Consider the following 16938-nt stretch of genomic DNA (forward strand, 5'->3'; position numbering starts at 1 on the left):
CAACACTGTTGACTGCATCAGTGATCTCTTTCCATTCCGCATTCTTTTCTTTCTTCAGCCTTTAATCCCAGTTTTCAGGCTGCCAAATAGTACACGTTAGTGCAAATGAACCTGAGATATCAGGGTTTCAATCTCCACCTCTGAAAAGTGCCACTTGTTAGCCGGATTACGTCTCGCCATGTCGTAAATTATAGGGGCGAGGCCTCAAAAACGAGAATATATTGGGACGTGATATTTAAATTACGATTGTTTCCAGCCGCTGCAATTATCAATATACGACCATTCTTACGCTCTGATTGGTGTGATACGAACGTTTCATGAATCACACGTGAAGCCTGTCGTAAGAGGATTTCTGCGCTCATACTGCGCTGGTTTCTACGTTAGGTTGATAAATGAGGGCCACTGGGACTTGGCGACACAGATGGTGAGGTGGTGAACTGAAGTCAGACTGCCGAAAGTAAATGTGGGAATAACGATTACTCTTAATATTTTCAAGTATTGATGTCTCAAGCACATTTCTTCACTCCATATCATCCATATTGTCATGAAGATTACATCCAGCAGTGTTATTTGCGCTTGTACTGAGTGATAATTGTTCCATAAACACCTTGTAAAATCCAACTCAAATCTTAAATCAAAATTCGTTCTTAATGTTTAATCGGCGCTGTCTCGCTGTCACATTGTCTGCTACGGAGCGCAGGAGGAGATGGCCCGACTCCATGGAATACAGGATAGCATCAAATACCCTAGCATTAGATAACGGCAGAACACCGTGTAAATAACTAAATATCTATCTTTAATACTACAAATGTCAAAGCCTGGAAATACAGCCGTTAAGCTCTCGCGCAATCGTTACACTTAATGTCCTCGTTATCAGTCCGAATTTTAATACGGTTTGTGACAAAACCTGCATGAAGAAAAGTGTGTTTGCCTGTTAGACTTTCGTCTTCAAATTGTATCTCGGGGTGGGGGATACCACTAGTTGATGCTGTGATTTTGGCAAGGTGTCTACAATTGTTGTAAACATATAAATACTGCGGTGACCCCCGTGCGTAATGCTGCATGATGGCACTGCAGGAGGACTAACCCCCAATGGAAGAATCAGGAGAGAAAGAGGCTTCAGGGACCACAACAATGACTGGCTAATATGCCGATTTAAATTCCCTAAAGCTGTGCTCTTGGATCTATGTACTGAATTGGGTCCAGTAGAGAGGGTAACGCGCCGGAACCGTGCCATCCCGGTCCAAATACAGGTCCTCGCCAATCTGGGGGCAACCGGCTGTTTCCAGAGGGAAACGGAAGACAGCTAAGTGTTTTATAGAAATATTATATATTATCTTCAACTTTATTGCTAAAGCTTGTTTGGATATAATATATAGTTCTGTTAAATCTTATCATATAGGTCTAGTATATCAAAGCTGTCCCGAGTGCCGTAATGCCTGCCATTTTGGACGGTATTATTAATATAGGTAGTCTATAGATCAGGTTTCCATACACTGTGCGAGAACAGGCCGAAATTATAATCCAATTTGCAGCAATTCCTGAGCGTTTATGGTTAAAAATGGGCGTGTACAGGGCAGGATAAGAGGCTGATCCACGTACGCACACTTGTGGGTAATCTGTGTTTGTAAAGGGAACATTGCTTACAGATGCGCATACACGGTTTTATAAATCAGATTTTTTCTTTTGGTGTACGCCATTTTTGGCTTTTGGGGAGTACGTACACTTTTAGTAAGGATCCTACGCAGTTTCATAAATGAGACCCCTGGACGTTTGAGTGGGAACCACCCTACAGCAAATGCATCTGTTCTGAACTATAGTCTTCATGATCAACAACTTAAACCCTAACTTTCCATTGTTTTTTTTTTAGGTGGGGGCTACATCTTTGTATGTCTTTATTTGACCACACCAGCATTGACTTAGTGATCCAATTGTGAGCATTTGCACCTACAGTATAATGAAAGATTGATCTTACAAAGAATAACCTGCTATGTTGACACCATGGATGAATTAAAAAAAAATGGACACCACGGTCCAAGATGGCGCTCAATCAAAACAGTTTTTTTTCTTTACCGCCCATAGAGCACTAGTATCTTTCTGTGGCAAAGCCAGTTGTGGAGCTTGCACATTCAAGACTTCCACTGGCTGAGTTGACTGACATTCTGCCCCACGTAAAACCTACCCGTTCTTTGAATCCCTGGTCAAAAATAATGAAGTCAGAATGATTTTCTGCTGCTCTAAATGTAGAGGTTGGTGGTATTGTTATAGACATAAATCCATTAATTTATATATTTCCTTCTAGATGTCTGAATCAAAAATGGGAGAGATTCCAAAGACACATTGGGACATACTGTTTGCTCTGACACCACCATACTGAGGCTGTATCTTTATTCATTGAAGTAATTCAAGCCATTATGAGTGGTGCCATCTATTCTTTTGGCCAGAGTAGTTTCACATATTTAAATCCAATTCTTGCCATAAAGATGTCAACATAATTTATCAATTTTTTTTTCTTCTGTAGAGCTACAGACATTTATCGCCAAAGAGTAGTAGAACAGTAGTCCCAGAGGTACATTCACTCTCACTGTGAGACCATATTGTCAAATTGTGCAGGAATCATTTTCCCATATTTAGTTTTAAATAATAAGTGATGAATATGATAATGATAAATGGTGTGATGACATGTTGATATATTAACTGAAATGGAATTGAACCTTTCCCCCTAGTTCTGCTGGGTGCTAACCTAATAGCATCATGGCTGTAGATTTTAAGATTAATTCACATTATCATGGCCAGCATGGATATTTTTTTACATTCACTTTCACTCACAAAAGTTGAAAGGTCATAGCTAAGGTTCAGTTTTGTGTGAGAAGGGCAACTTTAGTGAGGTGAAAATTACAGTCCAGTTGCAGCTAATTGTCCATTTTACAAAATACAGTGTCAAATGTTGTGGCTACCAAAGAGAAAGGCCTGCAGTAACAATTTTATTGGTCCCTCTTGGTGCTTGTTCATCAAGCTGTAAAACAGTGTCCTTTGACAGAGGCAGCTCCAGTTCCCCTCCTCCTTCCCCTTGTTGCTTCTACAGCATCTCTGCTCCTCATCTCCATCCACCTGCTTCTCTTCCCTGCTTTTTTCTTACCTCTCTCCTAGCTCCTCATCATCCTTCTCCATCTCCATCCTATGCTCTGTAAAGGTAATTGGGGCACTGCTCAGTATGCTAAGGACTATGGCGGGACGCTTGGTAGGACGGGAAGACAAACATTGACAGGGCACTTCCATTGTGCTACCCCCCCCCCCCCACAACAATCAGCGCATCGGGGCCTCATTTGACTTTCCCACAGTCTCTTTGCTTCGACAGTACCTCCTCCAGACCTCAAACCAGCCGGTCTCTCTACTTCTTGCTATCACTTTCTCTCCTCTGTCCTCATCTCCTTCCATACAGTGTGCGGGTAACTGCAAGGGAATTTCTGTGCTAGAGGGGCAGAGAGTTCGAGAGCTGGAGGGTAGGGTTAACGGATTGGATAGATGTATCACATCAGTATCGATTGTTTTGGAGGACGAGACTCCCCCACCCCTCGTGGTGCTGTCAGATCAGAGGTGTGGCATCCATCCAGCTCAACAAACGCATAAACCATTTAGTGGGGCCACACTGTCAGGGAGGACAGCTTCAAGCTGCATGACAAGTGTAATTTGGGGGATTTTCTGCGACGCGTCATGCCAAAAAAAACATCTCTGCTCAATAAAATAATTGGAATGTCGAGGGCAGCTCTGTCAGATGCCCGCGAGAGACACGAAATTAAATGAGGGAGAAATAGGATACATTATGTTGCCCCCTCTCAGACAAGAATGCAACCACAAACGCACACACATACAAGCACACGCATGCACGCCCCTCTGTCACTGCAGATAAGGACGGCTTAAAACACATTGCATGTTAGGCGGAGATGAGAATCTCTGAGAGCCATTCCACACTCAGTTTGTCTGCCTCACAGTAAGAGCCCTTAACCTGGCCCTGTCTGCCTTTGCAGGAGGGAGGAAAAGCAGCTTATGTCACCGACTGTGGACTTGAGACACGTAGCGAGCTTACTGAATCTGCACGCTGCTGTGAAATGACTTTCAATGAGCTTCCAAAACAAAACCAGAGGCACAAGGTTCAAGCCTGATTAACATCTGGTCATGCCTTTTCTTCTTACAAGCATCTGAGCATATCCGGAATTTGATTTATGTCTCCGCCAGCAACATGGCAGGTCTGATAGGCAAGCTCTTCTGCAGTTTACATTCTGGGCGTGTGTGTGTGTGAAGTAAGAATGTACTTAGGTTAGACAGTAGGCTTACCGTGGACCCCTTGGGCATGGCAGTCTCATCCACTAGAAGGTAGAGGATATTCAATACCACCATAATAACTGAGATTGTCTGCATACAGAGAGGAAGAAAAAGATTTGTTTACACATGGTATAATTATAAAAACATTAATCAAATCCCCAAAGTATCCGGCATCATGATATAATTTAATTGTGGGGGCCTTGCTGTAAGTATGGTAATGCATAATAACCATCTTGTGATTGTAAACTGCTCCAACATTAAGCTTCTCAAAACCTGAACAATGTGGGGGTTGTTTGATGCACGTGCCATGCGTCTCACATGGTCTTCCTGCCTCATCTAACAATATCAGACAGCATAAATAGCATTCCCACACTATAATCTATTGAAAATCACAGTTGTTGCAGGTGGCTATTCAGCATTGTCTTAAACAGCTATTAAACAAAAGTAGTTTCCACGCCCAACTGTTAAGAGGATGGGGTTTGTCCCAATGGCCACCAGCCAGGCTGTATACGCCATGCGTAAACAGTTTGGGCTTAATGATAGGTCAGTCCCAGCACTCACCGTTCCTGCGAGCAGGATCAGCATCACCATGGGATACAACAAGTTCTTCTCCCAACCTGATGCTTTCTTTCTTCTCTCTGAGGGGAAATGAGAGTGAGCCAAAGTAAGAGGTTATTACTCTTAAGAAATATATGTATAACCAACTCTTTAATTGCGAGATTCAGAGATACAAACCACTTTCCACTACTGGTTAATTAATATGTCTTCATCAAAGACAAACACTGAAACCTTAAGCCCTCTGGCTTTATTTACAGGGTTTGTACAGCTTGGTTTGGTACAACATATCGTGAGACACAATCTCACCTCTCATCGTAACCACCCCCCTCCAGGTAATATACCTTTCATAACCTTCAAAAATGATGCTCTTCCTCTTTAATTAGTCACACTCATCATTGCCTTAATTAGTGGAAACAATAATAAATCCTGGATAAAAAGAAATGCAACAAAATTAATTCTGTGATTTATATTTTGGTCAGAATGTGTGTGTGTGTGTGTGTGTGTGTGTGTGTGTGTGTGTGTGTGTGTGTGTGTGTGTAGTGAGCAACTACCGTGCCTCATTCTTCCAAGCCAGATTTAACGTTTCAAGTTTATGTCTTCCATCTTCCTCTTCTTTCAACAGCTCATGTGTCATGTGTGTAGACACTTCTGACAGCTTGTAGACCACATGCACTATTTCTTCTATTATGGACATCCACAGTACCCTGCAATGTGTATCTGACTACCCTCTAGTCCTTGCCATATTGACTTTCTTTCTCTATTTCCAACCTTGTTAGTCCTCCTTATTCTCAAAGTGCACCCACCCTGCCTGCCCGAGAAGTTTGCCAAGTGCACTTTATATGCACCATCCTTCTAAATTAATGACATCACTAAAAGGCTTGCTACAATATAAAGTTTGCATCTTGTCCAATATCCTAAGTGCCTTTGTGCTCTCCTCCCCCCACCCTGCTCCCCAAAAGGCTCAGGCCTCATTTATAATATCCTAAAATGGATGGAAAATTATCAGGCAGTTCTGGTCCAAGTCCAAATTAGGAAATTAAGGCAGACAGGGAGAAAGCGGCTGCCTGTCAGCAATATGTAAAAAGCTAACTTCTTGGCATATATTCCCATGGCAATTCAAGGTCTTAAGAGAATGTATCAGCCCTGTCCCATAATACAAATACTTACCTAATTTATTTCTCTGATTTCGAAAATTGTCAAGTTCTTTGTTTAGCTGGTGAGTAAAGCTCCCTCGAGTATAAGTGTGTGAGGACGATCCTGCGGAAACAGAAACCATTGATATTAATTAAATTTGTTGCATGCTCAGATGTTGTCAAGGGCTGCATTTTCATTGTCGATAAATCTGCAGATAATTTTTTCAGTGAATTAATTAATCATTAAGTCTATGAAATGTCAAAAGAATTGTAGAAATGCCAATCACTACTTCTGAGAGTCTTGTTGTGTCATGTCCAACAGTCCAAAACCCAAAGTTATTCCATTTTAAATTATAGAAAACACAGAAGAAAGAAAACAAGGAAAAAATGTAATATCTGAGAAGCTTGAACCAAAAACATTTTTGATTACACAACCACAGTTATTAATCGATTATCAAAATAGTGAATATATCTTGTCAATCAACTAATTGTTTCAGCTCTAATGTTGTTTTAACAGATACTAAAGCACTACTTGTATGAGTGACATGTATACTGTATCTGCCAGACCACTCAAGACACTCTTGATTCAGTTGGAAAACAGTATTTTCAGACATTTCTGATACACTAAATCAGCAAAAGAATATAAGACGATATCCGAATTAAGAGTAGTTTTAACTCCTCACTGTATTCGTCTTACCTCAGCATATGGCATTTGATTTATCTTTTAGGGGTGTGCAAAAAAATCGATTCACATTCGTATCGTGATTCAAGCTCTACCGATTCAAAATCAATTCATAGAATTCCAAAAATCGATTCATTTTTTTTTTTATTGTATGTCTACTGCAATCACATGGGAAAAGTAACTGCATTTACATACTGTGAATCGTTTTTTTTGAATCGAGAATCGTTTTTGAATCGAAAATTGATTTTGAATCAAATCTTGAGCCTAAAAATCGATATCGAATCATGACATTTTCTGAATCGTGCACCCCTATTATCTTTATTAAGAAATCCCATTAAAACAAGTAATCCTGCTCAGAACATAACAATGTGATCTCAAACAAGTAAAAAATAATCTCTTGTGTCAGGAGCTGTCTAGCACATGCCACAACTGGTTGAGTGGGCTGGAGAAGACAGCAAGGGATTCTCCAGGAAAACCACAAGGCCGGCTCATTTAAGGCTAATTTATCTATTTTACTCTGTTTTCCTTCCAGCTTGATGCTCTAGCGTAGAGGCCCCTAGGAGCCTTAGTGGAAGAGTATCCATTTGCATCCCCTGGGGTGATTGGCAGATCAAGACCAATTAGTTCAGTGTTACACCATTACTAGCGTGCAATAAAAATACCATCTTTCATCTTTGTTACAGGAGTGAAGGACCAATCACTTTGATCAAACCTTTTTCTTTCCTCTGTTATTATGACACGCCCTGTCTGGTTGGGTTTAAGTAGGCAAAAGAGATGAGATAGACGGGGAGAGAGGGTTAACAGTCTTGTCTGTGCCCTCGCCGACACCTGTCCCAGGATCTAAGCAGGGGAAAGTTTGAACCCTCCGAGCAAATGCAGTCACAACACAACAGGAAATGTCACGGACAGTTCAACACCTCTTTTTCTCCAAAGACGAACAGAACACTGTGCCTCGGGGTAGCCAAATCTGCTCAGCCGCAAATGAACCAATCTATCACCTTTATGCATAACATATCCAAACATGGCCTTACCAGTCACCCAGGACAGATAAATCATTGATCAAATTAACAGTAGGTTCTTAAACGTCATGAAAAACAGCAGATCTAAAGACAAAGAACAATATCATCACTTGTTTAGGATTGTAGAGGAAAATGGGGAGAATTTCAACTGCAGTATCTTTAATGACATCACTCTAAACTTAGAGTTAAATATATCCTCATTCTCCTTCTGCTGGCAGCATCAAGTAAAAGACTGAGTTACAGCGAGGCAGAGATGCTGAGTGAGGCTTCTGGCAGCCAGGAAGGCCCAGAGTAATTCAACGTATCCTCTCCAACCTTCACCACAGTTGAAAAATTACGTCATCCACACATATGCTAAACACCATGCTGAGACAACAGAGGCGCTGGCAAGGTCATTGTGCCACATGGCATCTGGACAGGCCCTCTGTTGCTCTGCTATCAGCAGATCAGGGTCTTGAGAGGGCAGCATGGACAAGTGTGTATGCCAAAGTGCCTGCACTGCAGTACATTTATGTACTCACTAGATTGCACTTTTAAAATACCTTCTAAGCTAATAACCCAAAGGATCAGAAGCACAATGATTATTTTATTGGATACAATTTGCAGGCTATAATTGGAAGATGCCTTAGCACCTTCAACCTGAATACTTTGAGGCACAGACACAACAAAGTTCTTACAGTATAGAAGATTCAACAACAAGCAAGGCCAGTTGTGCACACTATTCTGTGATTCAAACATAAGCATCACTGTTTTTCCTTTAATGTCATTATTGCTTTCTGCAAAGTTTGGCATTTTTGCTTAAAACATAACTTCAAAAATGACCTCTTGTCTGGGATATCTATAACTTTTGTAAACGTCAAGCCTCAATACATTTAAAAGCAGTAAAGAAGGGGTGCAACATTTTGTAAGTAAACTGTAAAAATGGTTTCTCATAAATTAGGTGTCAGCTGTTTATCTAATAGTTCTAGGGGCATGTCTCTAAACACTGTGCATATGCTCATCATACCCTTGACAAGAAAAACAGACATGTCAAATCAGCCAATTTATGTCGTAACCTTCTGATCTGTAAGATTCAAATATCAACAATGTCATTACAAATGGGCAATTACATGTAGAGAGAGGACAACAAAGGGCCAGACATGTAAATAAACATTGATGCATCAACTGATGTGGCTCAACAGGCCACATCTGCAAACAAAGAATAGGTCAGAGTATAATCTGTTAGATGCAGAGCGCACACAGGTGAAGCAAGAAGACAACATTGCTCGCCTCTGGAGTGTGTCCTGTGAACTGTTCCTGAACTGCAGTCTACTCAGCGCGCTCAGCAGATCAAAGGGACACCACTCTAGCCTTCAGTTTCACCTATGTGTGAGCATAAATGTTGAGCGTGTGCATGTACATACAGTGTGTGCATAAAATAATTCATGTCAACATCCTCCTTTTCCTCCAATTTCCAACTTTTATAACAGGCAAAAGTAGATTGCAGCTTGGCCTCAGTGCGCACATTAAGATGTTGACCACAGTTATTTTCTTGCCTCAGAGACTTGTAAAGATCAAACAGTGTTGGAGCAGATAAGAAACAGATTACAATTATTCTATCAGTTAGTTCAAAGCAGGGCAGTGTGAAACGAGCCTGAAGGAACCATACGCATTGGTGGCAGTCTATAAAGGTGGCTGGTGTGGCATTCAAAAACATGCGTAATCTAGGAGCGATCTCCCTTACCTCCCGGGTTTGAAAAGACGCTCATCCTCTTTATTTACTCGCATCTGTACACTTGGTTGCGTGCTTGAGTTAATATTAAAGTAGGTTTTGGAATTTGGCCCAAATACTTCCTGCTTTTTGAGATTATTCAACGTCAAACAAGGAATTTGGGAACACAGAGGGCTGGGCATGAAAAGGAAATGCAGGCTAAAAAAAAAAAAAAATAATAATCTTCACCATCCTTAAACTTCCCCTTTGTGCCCCAAATCCAGAGAACGGGACAAGGTTCCTTGTCTCCTTTCAGAAGTCACTTAAATGTTGATTTAATGTCCACAGGACCAAGCCAAAAGGTCTTGTAAAAGATGGATGGAAATGAATTCCATCCAATAGCCAGGCTACCATTCTAGGCCTGACATTAAATGAGGCAATCATTTCATCAGCAGTGACAGTGACCCTGAAGTGTCCTAAATGGATCCTTAAAAACTTCCTAAACATAAAATATGGTCCTTGCCATGTGGCTGCTTTGCCCTTTAGCAGAAAGTTGAGTAAGACGGCGGTGGGGAAAGGCCACTGACGAATGTGTGTGGATTTTTTGCCAGTGCGTGAGCGTGTGTGAGTGTGAGCGTGTGTGTGTGTGTGTGTGTGTCTGAATTTTCAATGCTAATTGATTCCAGTGTGGCACGCTCCATCACACCCAATAGGGCAGTCAACCCCTCCCCTCCCCTATAATGTGCCAACACGTCTTCCACAGACATACCGTTTAATCTCCTCTGAAGGGCTTCCTCCTGCAAATGGATGCAGTAAATCTGCTCATCCAGGTCCTCCAGGATCTGAAGGGAAGGAGCAGAGGAGGAAGAGATGAAATGGGTTATAATTAGGCTGGAAGTGGGACTGGAGAGATGGCAGATAGGAGGATGAGTTGGTGATGTATTTGTAGTCCTCTGTCACACATTTAAATGGCCGACTGAGGCAGACATTTTTCTGAATGGAGGAGCAAAGTGGCTTCAAGGCTGAGCATTCAAGTTCAACTCTGTAGTCTTTCAGCTAGTTTTTTTCTACTGACCAAACCATTTACCGAACAACCACAAATATTTATTACTTACTGTTGGCTTCACTAGTAACTGGCCCATGATGGTGAACATCCTGGACAATCCCACAGGAGTACACACTATACACATGACAGAAAACAGCGGGATTGTTTAACCACAATAAGATGAAATAATTCCGCAATTTTAAATTAATGGTAGCTCAACACATCAATAATATTTAGTTTTTTTTTCAGTGAAAATAAATGGCTTACTGAGTAAAAGCAGTCCTCCCATCAGAGATATACAGGAGTAGAGGTATGGAAGGTAAAATTCCCAAAGATCTACAGAAAAAAAATACATTCATTTAATAAAATATAGAAAGAAAGGAAATAATAGTTTAACATTTTGGGAAATACACAAGAATTAGTTCCAGCACACAGCTCCTAGCAAAACCACAATGTCTCCTTTTTTTTCATCTGTGAAGGGATTAAACAAACAAGATATAATGTGTTAACGTGAGCTTAAGAGATGCTGGTAGGCGTATTTTTGAACTGTGGAGTGAGCCAAACTAGCTGTTTACCTGATTCCAGTATTTATGCTAAGCTAAGTTAACCCTTGTGTTGACTTCGGGTCACACTGACCCATTTTCAATTTTTGTTTTATATCACAAAAATGGGACGTAGAAATAAGCGCTGAAAATGTGTAGAAGAAAAATGTAACAATTTAAAACGTTGGAAAAGCAAAAGTGTTTTTTTTCAAGGTTGACGGGAAGACAACACAAGGGTTAAGTTAAGCTAATCAACTCGGACATCAAGCTTCATAGTTAATGCACAGACATAAGAGGGATATCAATCTTCTCATCCAAACTCTGCCAGAAGTGAAAAAGCCCATTTCCAAAATTGTTCCTCCGAGTTACAAATACAACAAGAGATTTACGAGCATAAATGACATAAAATCCTTTAAAAACTTACCGTAGAGTGACTCCATACTGGCTGCATCATTGTCAATGAGCGCTGATGCCACCCACACAATGCCCAGGATGAGCAAAGCCAGCAGGAAGAGCATCACAAAGGTCTCTAAAATACGCGCCCTGATGCCCTGACAGAAAAAGTGCACAGGGAAAAAAAAAAAAGAAAGATTAGATTTGGCTAATACAGTTGAAATCAGTATCATAATAAAAAAGGGTTTTAAATCAAAATAATGTACATCAAAAAACACATTAATCAAACTGACGTCCATTGCACTGAGTTGGGAGGTGGTATTAGCTACATTCCATATCATTTTTTAAACACAAAACAAGATTCATTTTACGAGACATCTCCCTCCTCCCTCCATCCTGCCTCGCTCATATTAAACACCATAATTTCCATTCGCAGCACACAAACATGACATAAACGCTCCTACGGATTCCTGTGTAAAACAGCTCTTTTATACACACATATTGTGGTCTATAAAGTGGGTCTAACAGGGGCTGGTGGTGGCAGAGGTGAAATTAAAAAGAGTAAGGGGGGGCGGGGGGTGCTGTAAGGAGCATGAAGCCTGGCTGGGTCAGCTACTGTCTGCGATCAAGAGCAGGCCTCCCATCTGGGGCCGATTAAGAGCTCCCTTAGCACCACGGCCACGCAGACGAGAGGGTTTTGGGGTAATTTGGGTTTTCCGGGTCACAAACTGCTGAGTGGTTAATAAAGTCCTCCTCTACCTGTTCACACAGTTTCCATTTCCACCCCTGCTGGAAAGCCAAGCTGTCTAGCACTGTAAGATAGATAGGCGTTCTCATACACATGTCAGGTAGGCTACCAGGCACGGGATAACAAGGGCTCTCTGGCTTTTGGAGCACTGCTTAAATTGGGTACATATGAGCAATTTGTTACCAGCTAACATAATGGTTGTGCGGTTGCTGTTCAGTATTTGCCAACAGGTACATGAAGGGGGTCTCTCTTTGAAAGTTCCCCCTGTTAATCAAGTTACGTTATAGAATGGAAATAGTTTCAATTCTGCAGATTAAATCAGACAAGGCATAGGTTTTTTTTTGTTTCCCAACACAGTTCATGATTGTCATCCAAACCAACTGTCCTTTAGCATTTGCATTACAATTTGGGTCACTGTTTAATAGCGGTCTTCTTCCTATGCAACCTAAAATATAGTCCCTTTTAAGTCATTCTTGAGCTCAAATCTCTTTTACAAGCACCTTTCTCATAAACAGCATACGAGCATCACGGACATATTTGATAACATTATTTGTCTACACACTATCACTGACCCATTCAGTCCATGCTTTGGATAGTGATATAAGCCTATTCTCAGACTCCATTCATTGTCAGTGGTGAAAATCCACCGTAGCATCCTTTAGCTATTACTGAGCAATTACTCGCGCCTCCACTTACATGATATTCTGGAAAAGCCTCAGTGAGTGAGTGTCGAATTTTCTAGCACAAGAGGGAGGAACGTGGGTAGGGTCTGGAGTGCCCCAGTGTGGCCAAGGTGGACACTGCAGCCACTGCAGCCACAGGTAATGTTAGAGGGGGTAAGTCTGCCTTAGAGAATCTTTAGTCAAACCTAAAACATCTTAGCAATATATTATGAATAAATGTATAACATTGATAGATACATCACATATCTTAAGGGAACTATATACGCATATCTTCTGTTATGCCATACACCATCAATAAATTTAGCACTCAATGCAGATCAATACACTAAAAATATAGCCACAAATCTGACATGGACATTACATTGTGCTGACTGCCTCATGCTCTTTGCACACACTCGCACACTTTTGAGTTCACTAGATGGATGCTGCAATCAAGCATCTCACAGCCCGGCTCAACTGGGCAGTGGGGAAAACACTCAAAACCACCAAATAAAAAAAAAACAAAAAAGGGAGAAAGGAAGAGATGGAGAGCAATAGAGAGAAATAAAGAGTGAGAACAGAGATAGACTGGCGGAGGAGAGGAGTCAACGTCTGAGCGCATCTCATTCCCCGGAGGTGAGAGAGGTGAGAGAGGAATGCTTTCAGGGGCTTCAGTCACGTCCCACACGCGCTCTCTTAAGGATGCATCAGGACAAACAGAAGCCGAAGGCAGGACGTGCGTCCACTCAAGCGCACCAGTCCACCTTAACAAGCTGCCCATGCCATGCTGTAGGTGTATTCCCTTTAGATAGGTCTCTCAATCATTTATAAGACTCAAATCATTACCCATTCAGATCATTTAGGGCAAAGGCAATGCTTGTCACCTCCCTTACAATCATCCCTGGATGCTGCCTCGCTGGAAGAACAATTCACTGTGTCAGACGTGATTAGACTGCACAGTCGAAAGACAACACTGAACTGGGAGCCCAGATTGGTTCATTGATCCATCCACATGCATGACATTGCACACTGAAAGTTATGTCTATCCTTACCTATTATTGCAAGGGAAAGATTAAGTCATTTGTTCCTCCTCACATAGGTAAGGAAGGGCAAATGTGTGCTTTGAAAAACGGATATAAAAATAGGAAAATACAAATAAGCTATCATCACATACAGTATCAAAGATTACAACTGTCAACTGGTGAGGGAAGGGAGGGAAAAAAAGACCCGTGCCTTGGCATCCAGAGCGCCCGCTGAAAGTTTCTATTCTTGCCATTCTAAATGTGTAACTACCTCTAAATATAGCAGCTCTGAAATATTCAGCACCCCCTGATCCTCACACCGACATCGAGTGAGGGGCTGGTTAACTGCAGCAATGCTCAAACAAGACTGGAGAGACTTCCAAGAAATGTGTGTAAATGCGTGGCCAGAGAGAAAAGTAACCGCTTCATATGCAGTATCACACACACACACACACACACACACACACACACACACACACACACACACACACACACACACACACAAATCAACCTCCAAATCCACCCAATTACACAAAGCCACAGAGGGCCTGGAAACAGTTCACAAGCTTTTTCGCCTAGCCTGTGCTGCAGAAAAACTAAAGCACAATCTGCCAGTCTTTGATGTAGTGCTTCGGCCGATGAATCCAGCAGAGAGTTCACCTCTGGAAGTTGAATGCCACTGTGCAATAGTGGACAAGTGTAAGAGAGAGTGAGAGATGATACTTGGGAAGGTGCAGGACTGTTGGGGGGGATAAGAGAGAGAGACAAAGGAAGAGTTAGGTGGTGCAGGAGCTTCCTAGTTGCCATCATCAATCCTTAGCAGGTCAGCAGGCGGTGGCAGAGATCATCCCACAGACCATCCTTCTGCTCACTGTCAGGGGCGTGTGGAACAAGGGCCAAGAGTGTAACAAGTGAGGGAGGGGGCAGGGTCCTTTTTTGCTCCCCAGCAAAACGACTGCCCTCTTTGCAAAAGACATGCCAGATGCCCAGGGACCTTATTAGTGTATCCTTCAACCAGTCAGCCACAGAGCAATGACCGTGTCAAAGACAGAAAGCAGAGGAGAGGGACACTCCCCTGTAAAGCTGCAAAATTAACTTCTAAAGACTCGTAATAAGACTTCACATCGTATCGTTCAAACCGAGGAGGGGGGGTGGGGGGTGGGGTGGGTGGATGTTGCCAAAAAGAAAACATTGTGAAAGTAACATGGTTTTGGGATGTGAATTAAAACCCCCGTTTCCCTGCTTAGTTCATGTCTGATTCACCAGATGAGTCAGAAAACAGAAACATTTAAATGAAGGAAGCAGCCTCAGTACTTTTATTTGACATCCTACAGTGACGACAGCTTGTTCGGATTACAGAAAGGTGTCAGACTGATAAGTCTTCAAAGAATAAATGCCGTTTTTTTCTGAAAGGTTAGGACCAAGTACACAAGTACACATGTAGTCTATCAACATAATACTCTTCCCTACTTGGTAATGTAAATGACTTGTAGTAAATCAGTCTACATGTATGATAGACAATATCTCGCTTTAAAAATCTGAAAAAACTGCTTAGAATTTGGAACACAATCAGTAAAGCCTCAGAACTTATCACTTAGGTTAGAAAAACTGAGTCACGAGAGGAAGGGGGAAAAAAATCCTGAGCAACTCGCTTGTTCTTTTTTAAATTCCCAGCTCGAACTAATATGTTACCATGGTAACGAACATTGTAACAGGCAGCTTTAGGGAGACATTGTGACCTTAAAGGAAGGTATGTAAACACCACTTTATATTCTCCGGCTGGCCCTGCCCGAAAGAAGGCCTGGGAAAAATGTCTGCATGTGCAGGAGATTTGAAATAAATATCCAGGCCCCCATTGTGGAGCTCCAACAAAGAGGAGTATCTTAGTAACACCACGCGGGTTTGCTCGGCGAGACGTTTTCTCTTTACCCCTACACCTCCCCTCCTCTCCCTCCACAATAAACACACTTCTCATCATTGGCGGGTTAGGGCTTAGGATGAGATTGATGAGGAGTTTCTTTAACTACCAGATGAAACCTGTTGCCCCTTTGCTGGGTCAGTCAGGGGGTCAGACTCGTTCTAACTCGTTTCAGGATCAAACACATTTCAATACTGTGGGTAAGACCAAAAGACTATTCACTGCAAAGCACACTTTACACAATTTATATTTCTTGACGTAGGTTTTTGCTATGTCTAAAGTTACAATAATTGACTGTGACACTGAATAAATTTTTTTAGCTCAACATAATAAACATCTGAGCATTAGTGCTAAGAAAATAGGATTAGACAACACTGAAATAGACCAGAAAGTTGTCATTGTCAAAACTTTTTTTTTTTATATACCTTGATCTAATTGTTTGTGAGTAAATATAGCTTCAAAACATCATACCCGCATGTATAATTATCAAGCCAAGTTAAGTCCCTTGATATAAATAGAAGGCTGAACAAAGGCTGGTGCTGATGTCTTCCCAGTCTTTTTCAGAGCATGCTGATCAACTCAATAAGGATGACAGGCATGGCTCTCATTATTATAATGCCATCTACTGGTGGTGTGAAGACACAAATGCTTTATAAAGCCTCAAAAGAGTAAAACTGTCTTTCCCAACAGCTAAACCATACATAATACTTCATTTAGTATACTACTTTGTATGCGACATGCACAAATACACCATTCTATATAGGTTTGTAAAACATCATCAGAACCAAAAGACCTGAACTACATAATGAGCTTCAGTGATGCAGCTCTTCTGCAAAGATTTGAGAAGCAGTAAAGTGGGAGACATTTTACAGCAGCAAATAAAGCTAGATCATAACATCTGACATCAAGACCCTAAGTCGCTCTGATTCATCCACAATTTGGACAATTTGTTAAACTATTAATCACTCAGGTGACAGAGCCTCTGATGACCTGAACAGTTAACATAAAAAAAACATCCACATTTCCATCTTTATTCTGGTGGCGTCTTTTAGTACATCGTCAAAAGTAAACACAGCCACATGAAAAGGCTGACTTACAACGTTAGTAGTGATATTCATCATTCACTTCATTTCCGCAGTCAAAAGGACCTCGCAGTGCCACAACATTAGCACAGGAGGTTAAAATGCCACATAAAACCTTATG

The 16938-nt window shown here is 41.5% G+C and overlaps 1 protein-coding gene across 4 annotated transcripts in view; it reads right to left on the bottom strand.

Moving 5' to 3' along the window:
- lmbr1 (limb development membrane protein 1) overlaps window positions 1–16938 on the bottom strand; it is a 41230-nt gene that overhangs the window by 11592 nt on the left and 12700 nt on the right. For all 4 annotated transcript variants that reach the window (XR_004896446.1, XM_031292900.2, XM_031292899.2 and 1 more), the window contains exons 6-12: window positions 11417–11543; window positions 10718–10786; window positions 10521–10585; window positions 10175–10247; window positions 6049–6138; window positions 4885–4961; window positions 4336–4413 (exon numbers count right to left, since the gene is read on the bottom strand). Coding sequence is in view for 3 of the 4 variants with exons in the window: in XM_031292900.2 (XP_031148760.1) it covers window positions 4336–4413; window positions 4885–4961; window positions 6049–6138; window positions 10175–10247; window positions 10521–10585; window positions 10718–10786; window positions 11417–11543 (579 nt within the window). In the remaining variant the exon portion in view is untranslated. The remainder of the gene's footprint in view (window positions 1–4335; window positions 4414–4884; window positions 4962–6048; window positions 6139–10174; window positions 10248–10520; window positions 10586–10717; window positions 10787–11416; window positions 11544–16938) is intronic.

The sequence above is a fragment of the Sander lucioperca genome, chromosome 23 (genome assembly GCF_008315115.2).
Source record: "Sander lucioperca isolate FBNREF2018 chromosome 23, SLUC_FBN_1.2, whole genome shotgun sequence".
Taxonomy (NCBI): Eukaryota; Metazoa; Chordata; class Actinopteri; order Perciformes; family Percidae; genus Sander; species Sander lucioperca.